The sequence below is a fragment of the Mus caroli genome, chromosome 10 (genome assembly GCF_900094665.2).
Source record: "Mus caroli chromosome 10, CAROLI_EIJ_v1.1, whole genome shotgun sequence".
In the NCBI taxonomy this organism is placed as follows: Eukaryota; Metazoa; Chordata; class Mammalia; order Rodentia; family Muridae; genus Mus; species Mus caroli.
The window spans coordinates 111,865,725-111,874,975 of record NC_034579.1 but is presented as its reverse complement, the minus strand read 5'-3'; the positions used below and the strand labels follow the sequence as shown (position 1 = coordinate 111,874,975).

Sequence of the window (9,251 nt, the reverse complement as noted above, 5' to 3'; positions counted from 1 at the left end):
CTGGTCTACAAAGTGAGTTCCAGGACAGCCAGGGCTATACAGAGAAACCCTGTCTCGAAAAACCAAAAAAAAAAAAAAAAAAAAAAAAAGAAGTTTAGTTCTGATGTAAATACCAAGATTTATGGTTAAATGCTTTTAAATTGACAGATTTGTAGACTAAGTATAAGTAGCAATTATGTGATGTCTACTATGTATAAAATACTGGGGACAGGCACCCATGGCCCCAGAATGGCTGTTAGTGTGGCCCAACACAAACTTGTGAGGCTAGGATATTTTTTGACATGTGTGGTTTTCCAGATAGCTGTTGTGTGGTTTTCTTGGATGAACTTTGTAAGTGGCAATGTCATGCCACAATGTCAAAAGCTTGGACATGCTTGTAAGGAAAGACAATGTTTCCAGAAGGAAGAAATACTATTCTCATGGTGAAATACAGAGGATTTGGCCTAGTACAATCCTGTATGACTCTGCTGTAAATTGTGAGGTCCTGGGGAATCTATTTAACTTGAGATTATATTTTAACTTATAAGAGTTGCATTATGTGTAGTTATAAAATCTATAGGTCTTTTTTGATAACAGTGTTGTTCATTAAAACAGAAAAGTAAACAAACTTAAGCATAAACTTTAGGATTTTAAAAGATATTTTTGTGGAATTTAAATCATTTAATTGAAAAAGATCTATTAGCTGGGCACACCTTTAATCCCAGCACTTGGGAGGCAGAGGCAGGCAGATTTCTGAGTTCGAGGCCAGCCTGGTCTGCAGAGTGAGTTCCAGGACAGCCAGGGCTACACAGAGAAACCCTGTCTTGAAAAAACAAAAAACAAAGCAAAACAAAATTTTAAAAAAAAAAAAAACCAAGAAAAGAAAGGAAGAAAGAAGAAAAAAATCTATTTTAGTGTTTTGAAAGCTATTGCTGATGTTGTGACTAAATGAAGCAAAGGGACCCAGTGAACGAGATGACATTTGTGTGTCCCGTGTCTAAGGTGGATAGTGCCTGTACTTACTTTGATTTGGGGAAAGGGTGTTTTAAAATAATGAGTGCTAACTCAGGTGAACCTCTAGAAGATAAGTCATCCCTCATTGTCAGCGTGCCTTAGAGCAGCTCTCATTACTTCTCAGACACCACTCCATAGAAGCTAGAGTTGATGTGTCCATAGAAACTAGTTATGTAGGTCTGTAGACCATTGGGAGTTTGTTCAAGAACCAAGAATACAAATGGACCGATAGAGTTGGCCATCATCTGATTCTGTAGATAACAGAGTGGAAGCTCAGGTATGGATAAGCTTGGTACTTGGCTTATAAGTGCTGATTATACTGGTTGTTGACAACACATTTTCATATATCTTACCATAAGTGGATCAGACTATTGCACAGAACGAAGAGGTTAAGAAAATGGTCTTAGCTGGGCGGTGGTGGCGCACGCCTTTAATCCCAGCACTTGGGAGGCAGAAGCAGGCGGATTTCTGAGTTCGAGGCCAGCTTGGTCTACAGTGAGTTCCAGGACAGCCAGGGTTACACAGAGAAACCCTGTCTCGAAAAACCAAAACAAACAAACAAAAAACAAACCCAAACAAACAAAAGAGAAAATGTTCTTATTGTTTGCATAATAATATTTATGGTTCTTATACGCTTTAGCTGCTTGGTTTTATTTATCCTTATCTCTGGTATAGTGGATAATGACCTGTGGTACAGTACGGCAACTGAGATTGGGTTAAGGATCTGCTGCAGGAGGTCAGTTAAGTAGAGCTGGGATGCCTCCGCCTGAGTTCCTGGTGACTGCTCTGTGCTGGGGGTGTGACTTAGGGACATTGAGTCAGGTCTTAAATTTCAATTGCTTCTAAATTCATGTTGATGAGATGTTTAAATCCTTTAGCAGAGCTCTGAGAAGTTTGAGCTGTTTTTGCTTATTCCCAGAAAATCTGCTTGTAGAGTGGTTAGAAGCTTATTTAAGAGTTAAATCATCTCTGCAGTATGTAGGTGTAGGTAGTGACAGAGCACATTAAAACAGAGAGATTCCATATGTGTGGAGGGCTTTCAGTGAAGTCTTGCTAGTAAATTATTTGATAGAGAAAAGAAAACACCTGACACAAAACATGGGGGGAAAGGACGATTTTGTCGTATAGCTGGATAGTCATTCGTTCATGGAATCCTTAAGAACAGGGGCCTACAATTGTTTTAAATTTTTTCATTTATTTATTTTATGTATATATGACTACACTAGCTGTCTTCAGACACACCAGAAGAGGGCATCAGATCCCATTACAGATGGTTGTGAGCCACCATGTGGTTGCTGGAAATTGAACTCAGGACCTCTGGAAGAGTAGTGAGTGTTCTTTAACCGCTGAGCCATCTCTCCAGCCCTTTTTAATTGTTAGACTATTTTGTGTGTGTGAATGTTTTGCCTGCATGTGTGTATGTGCACCATGTGTGTGGTGTGCCTGGTGCCCTCATACCTTAAAAGAAAATACCGGATCCCCTGGAATTAGAGTTACAGATGTTTGAGTATAGATATACTGTGTAGGTGCTGGGGACTGAGCCTACATCTTCTGCTACAGCAAAAGCAGCCCAGGGAATCCTGATCTTACCTGAGCACTCTTAGTTCATTTGACAGCTGGCTCCTTTGAGAGCTTGTAATGCTTAATGGCCGTTAGTTCCAAGGTTAGAGACGGAAGAAGGTTGAGAAATCCCATCAAGAAACCATTGTAAAACCAGTTTTGTGAATTTTAAAATGGTTTATGATGCTGCTAGTGATTTGTTACAAAGTTTGTTAAGGTTTGAATATTAGCAGGTGTTTCTGTTTGGAAACTTTAAGGTTAGTAAACAACTAGGCCTGTAACTCCTAGGCTCTCAAGGGTGTAAGAGGGAGTGTTTATTGCAGAGCTGAAAGGTGAGTTTGCACCTTAAAATAAAAAGAAATAGCCGGGCAGTGGTGGCACACGCCTTTAATCCCAGTACTTCAGAGGCAGAGGCAGGAGGATTTCTGAGCTGGAGGACAGCCAGGGCTACACAGAGAAACCCTGTCTCAAAAGAAAAACCAAATAATAATAATAAATAAAAGAATCACCATCTTGAGTTTTTAAGGCAGGTGATGGTTAGAGTTTACTTGCTTTTCCTGTATGTTGATTTGTACAGCAGGATCTGCTGTGACTGGAGTTCAATACTAGAAGGGAGAGAAAGGAATGTCACACAGGCAACTTACAAAATTGGCAAAAATTAGTTTTGCTCTTGTAGACAGATTATTCCAGGTTCATTCATAGCTCTGTAGTAATGTATGAGAAAAATCTTTGAAAGATACTTGATTGCTAGACCGTGCATTCCAGATAAGTCACCTAGATTCCTGCTGTAGTTAAGAGTCAAGTTACTCATTGATCATCACTTGTCCCTTTCTAACATGATTCTGCTTCTCCGTGCTGTTACCTGGAACGAGTACATTCTCTTCAAGAAGCGTTCAGTGATAAGAGCTTGATGTGAGTTCTTCATGCTGGTGCGAGTGTTCACACTGTCGTGTGTGCACACATAGACACACACACACACACTACCCCACCTCACCCCTAAATACTTAGTGACCACATGAGTAAACTGTCTTGCCGGTAGATTGTGCTCACTTGGTAATTGCATAATACTATGCTGAGTATTTTATCTTTGCCCTCCCATCTTGTATGTGTGTGTGTGTGTGTGTGTGTGTGTGTGTGTGTGCGCACGCGCCCTAGAGTCAACCAGGGTTTTTGTTTGTTCGTTTTTTAAGATTTATTTATTATATATAAGTACACTGTAGCTGTCTTCAGTCACACCTGGTTGTGAGTCACCATGTGGTTGCTGGGAATTGAACTCAGGACCTCTGGAAGAGCAGTCAGTGCTCTTAACAGCTGAGCAATGTTTATCCTCATTTTGGCTTATTAATGTTTGCTGGAGATTGCAAGTAGAATAGCACCTGGATGCAGCTCTTCTCCAGCCTTCCTGTAGTCCTGTGGGGAATACTTCTCAAATTAGTCTCTTGGTCTTCATCCCCTCTAGAGCTTCATTCACTTTCTATCTAATAGAATTTCCCTATCAAATCATAGCTGGTTCTTTTTTTACTCTGATTGACTACACAAAGAACTCCAAACTTCTTATTTGGTATCTGAGCTTATTAAAGTCACTCTTTGAAAAGTCCCAAGTCTCCTCATGTAATGGATTTAGTATATGTTTTCTTCATTCTTCTGGTTTATATTTAAGTACTGTTAGCACACTTGAATTTTTCTAATGCCATCCCTGATGTCATCTATCCTCTCTAAAGCTGTGGGGTTCTCAGTAAGAGGTGGCTGGAAGGAACTTGTTTATTTGAGGACTGTTTGGAAGGGCATGGAGAAGTAGTTTTAAATTGGGTGTTGTCAGAAAGTCAGGACATTTCTGTGATTGCATCTCAGTAAACCTTTTGGGGGAGACCATTCCTAACCAATGGAAAGCTGAATTGCTAGGAGGTATCCACGCTCTAACAAGAGGGAGCATCTCATAGTTTATTGTGTAGCCTCATCTGCACTGAATGTTCTTAGACATTGTTTCCGTCCAAGAAAACAGTATGCTTTAGGTGAAGGAAGCACCTGCTCAGTTTGTAGTGACTTCTTAGTTGTCCGCCACTGTTGCTTAAGACTGGAGAGTCAAGCAGCTGTTCCTTTGTCATGGGGGTGTGAGGTGCGTGCTTAACTCACAGTGCTCACCTGACCTTACCACCGGCTGCACTGTGATTACACGGCCCTCACCTTTCGTTCTTCCTCCCTGGAATAAAGAATAGACCTAGCCTGATAGCAGGGATGCATATGTAATCAGTTGCTGTCACATTCAAGTCTTCAGTCCTGGTCTCCTTTCTTTCCTGTAGCATGCCCTTTATTCCTGTATGTAATCGATTCTGAATAACTTAATTTCACCTCTTAAATTCAAGTTCAAGGAGTTGGCCGGTCTGTATGACATATTCTGGAAGATTCCCTCAAGTCTGAATCAACAGATACCACCCTGATCCAACTTGCTTATAAGGAGACTATGAAGTTTGGTTTCTGTGAGCCCCTGGTTCCTGTGTTTTCATTAGTTAAAATATTAATAATTTTATGTCTACTTAAGTTTAAGAATATTTTCCAGTTGATTAAACATTGAACTCGTGGTCAATAGCACTTTCAATATATGCCTAAATAAAGCTTATTTAGCACACTTTCCCAGGAGGCACCACACACCCTTTTGTATATAGAAATGTTAGATATGCTTGCAGTTATGCATGGGGGCTCTATTAAACCACAGACCATCACCAGAAAGTGTAACTGTGAACCCCAAGACTCCAGTGTGGGAAGACAGCTGTTAGTGGTGTGGAGTTGGAACCTTGCAGTGGAGGGTGTGTGCAGGCTCACTTTCCAGCTGTCTGTTGCAAAGCAGGGGGGAATTTATGTAGTTGTTACTAACATAACAAGTGGATTCACAGCCGGGCATGGTGGTGCACTCCTTTAATCCCAGCAGAGGCAGGCGGATTTCTGAGTGCTGAGGCCAGCCTGGTCTACAGGTCTACAGAGTGAGTTCCAGGACAGCCAGGGAGATACAGAGAAACCCTGTCTCGAAAAAAACCAAAAAACCAAAAAACAAGTGGATTCACTGGTGGAGCGAGCCTCAGGAATCAGGGCTGGCTCTTTCCCCCTCCCTTTCTGTCAGTCACTCAGTGAGCTTCAGTAGTTGTCAGAACCTGTCTCTCGTCCCCCTAACTAATGATTGACTCTTTCCAAAGCATTTGTTGTAATGGTTCTTCTGGAGGGCACAGCTAGTCATTTCCTGACAGTCCCATATGCCTTTTGGCAGTTTCCCATTGCACTTAGTCTAGAACCTGAAGCCCTACTGTTACACAGATCTTTTAAGTTCATGTCTCTTGCTTACCTGGCATCATTTTCCCCCTTTCCAGAATCATTTTGTCTTGTTCGGATGGTCAGAGTGAGAGTTGTTTGTCAAGACAGGATCTCAAGTAGCTCTGTCTAGTCTCAAACTCACTGAGCTGAGTGCGACCCGGACCCTGCTCCTTCTGAGCACACCTCCCAGTGGATAGAACTACTGAAGCATACTGAAGACAAAGTAGACTGAATGAGCGACTAACAGATGGGGAGGGGTAAGCACAGTCCTTAGGCTTACACCTGGGAACTCGCCTGTGAAATTAGCAATTGTAGCTGTGCCTTGACATGCTGGGGTGCTTTTTACTTTAGTAAGATGAGTATATTTGGAACTTTAGATAAAATTAATAAACTCTTGAAAAAAATTGTGAGGATGAGATTCTCTGTGTCTGTCCCAGCAAATGAAAAAGAAGACTGTCATCTTTGCCTTTGAGTAAAAGTGTATCTCTTCTTTTATCTAATAGAATCATCAGAACAAACAAACACCTGTTACTTGACTGTATCCATTCTTGTATCCAGTGGCACTGCCAGCACGTTGTTATTTGGATTGTCTACTTTGTTTAGCTTAGATTGGTGGTTATTGTTTCTGAGCTGGGCAGTTGGTATTGTCTACACCGAGGCAGTAACTGTATCACTGAGCTGGGCAGTTGGTATTGTCTACACCGAGGCAGTAACTGTATCTTTGCCAGGCTTGGTGTGGTTTGACTAAGGATGATGCCCATGAGCTTCTTTCTATGTGAATCCTGCTCAGTCACCAGGATGTGGAACTGTTGGAAAGGACCACACTGATCAGGGGTATGGCCTTGTTGAAGCAGGTATGTCACACTGGGTAGCTTTGAGGTTTCAAAAGCCAGATCCAGTCTCTTTCTCTTTACCTGTGTGGATCAGGATGTAAAACTTGCGTGCATGCTGCCATGCTCCCTCTGTGACAATGACTCACACCCTGAAACTGTAAGCAAGCCCCTAGTTAATGCTTTTTCTTAAGAGTTGCCTTGGACATGGTGTCTCTTCCCAGCAGTAGACCAGTGACTAGGACAGTTTTATACCTACATTAAAATGTGTAATGCAGTGTCCCACTTCAGAATATTAATCGAAACTTTGATTTTAATATTGTTTTGTCCTTTTATTTTATCCTGGGAAGAGCTTCAAAATGTACCTGTCTGACTTATCTCCTGTTGTCTCAGTGTGAACGGAAGGGTTTGCTTTAGCAGTTTGATGGAACTTGCAAAAATTGAATTAACATGCTTTTATGTAGTTTAAAATTGACATTGTTAAATGAATATTGATCCCTAATATTTTTTAAAGATTTATTTATTATTATATGTAAGTACACTGTAGCTGTCTTCAGGCTCACCAGAAGAGGGCGTCAGATCTCATTATGGGTGGTTGTGAGCCACCATGTGATTGCTGGGATTTGAACTCAGGACCTTCCAGAAGAGCAGTCAGTGCTCTTACCCACTGACCCATCTCACCAGCCCTCTTTATTACTAATTATTAAAATTATCCTTTAAATGAACTTACTAACCACTTACCAAATTGTCTTGCCACTATTACCACATAGCTTATTGACCATGTTGCCCGATTATCATCCTAGTTCTTTACAGTTATAGTTGGCTTTCTTAGGTTAAAAGAGATTTTGGTGTTTCTGTGTGAAAAAGGTATTTGTTTTTTAAAGTGGATCTTGTTCATATAAAAAGAAAAAGGATGTTAAGTATTTGCTATTTCAGACTATTCTCATGGTTGAGAATCAGGAAGTAGGGAAACTGTTCATTTGGCTTTAAGCAGTTCTTAGTGCTTTATTTTAATGTGATTTCACCATATCCAGGGACATTCGTTAAACAATCAAGTTTTCCTTAACCTGGATGGGGAAGGGGAGGAAGCCTAACACTTTACATTTTCCTTTATGGAAGAGTCAACCCTTGTATTAAATCTGAGATCAAATGATACATCACTGTTCTCAGCCTGTTTGGTTTTAAACTTTCCTTTGACTGTGGTTCTTTTGTAAAGTTTTTATATTTTGATTCTGTGTGGGTGTGTATGAGTGTGACTGTTTGCCTACATGTATGTCTGTACTACATTCATGCCTGATGCCCTCAGAGGTCAGAAACGGGTGTCCGATCCTGTGGAACTGGACTTGGGGACAGTTGTGAGCTGCCATGTCGCTTCCAGGAACCAAATCCAGGTCCCCTGGAAAAGCAAGAAGTACTCTTTACTACTGAGTCATCTCTCCAGCCCCTGCCCTTGGACTCCAGGGGAAGGAGGAATACTTCAGGTGGAGCAACTTTCTAGAATACTTCTTCACCATTTTGATAATATACTTTGGTAACTAGCAATTTTTATATGTAGTTACAGTTATTTGTAGTGTGTAATCCCCCATTTCAACATTCATCATATCCAGGGAAGGTATTCTTAAATTTGTGGTTAAGATTATTGTAAATAACATCATAATCCCATGCAAAGAGTATGGCGCTTTCACCAGCATCTCACAAAAGTACTACAGGTATTGAGAATGAAGAACATTCAGTTAAGTCTTATTAGGAAATTTGAAATTAAGATTGATCTGGGGATAATAATTTTGGTTAGTGCCTGATGCAAGAGCCTGTTAGAACTTTCAAGTGCCTGTTGGAGGGGAGGGTCTGAGGAGGGCAGTATCTTAGAGGTTGAGAATGTGTGCTGCTCTTGCAAAGGACCAGCACCCACATGGTGGCTCACAGACATCTGTAACCCTAGTTTCAGAAGATCCAACAGGCACACGTGCAAGCAGGCAAGCCATTCATACACATAAAAGTACAAATAAATATTTGAAGTGCCTGTCTGTTTTTAAGTATATTCTGTTACCCTTTTCTTTGTAGTGGTTGAGTTTTTATAATATACTATATTCATTTTGCAAAATAAAATATCACTAGATATGAAAGATTGGTGTTTCAATGCTTTAAATTGCAACTGTTAACTGTTGGTAGGTTCATGGCGACCAATGACCTGATGACAGAGCTGCAGAAAGACTCCATCAAGCTGGATGATGACAGTGAGAGGAAAGTCGTGAAGATGATTCTCAGGTTGCTGGAGGATAAAAATGGCGAAGTGCAGAACTTAGCTGTCAAATGGTAAGAAGCCGTGCTCTCCTTGCTTGTGCCTTACAAGCTGGTAGTATTCTAAGGCTGATGCACGCTTCCTTTTCTAGAAAGCTGCTTTTGGAAATTTTTTTTAATTAGTTATTTTCTTTATTTACATTTCAAATGCTATCCTGAAAGTTCCCTATAACCCCCCCGCCCCCCCGCCCACCCTGCTCCCCTACCCACCCACTCCCACTTCTTGGCCCTGGCATTCCCCTGTACTGGGGAATATAAAGTTTGCAG

At 41.0% G+C, this 9,251-nt stretch overlaps 1 protein-coding gene across 1 annotated transcript in view; it reads left to right on the top strand.

Moving 5' to 3' along the window:
* Positions 1–9,251, top strand: part of Cand1 (cullin associated and neddylation dissociated 1) — a 40,427-nt gene that overhangs the window by 2,803 nt on the left and 28,373 nt on the right. Inside the window, exon 2 of the mRNA XM_021173558.2 lies at positions 8,856–8,999. Within this exon, the coding sequence (XP_021029217.1) occupies positions 8,856–8,999 (144 nt within the window). The remainder of the gene's footprint in view (positions 1–8,855; positions 9,000–9,251) is intronic.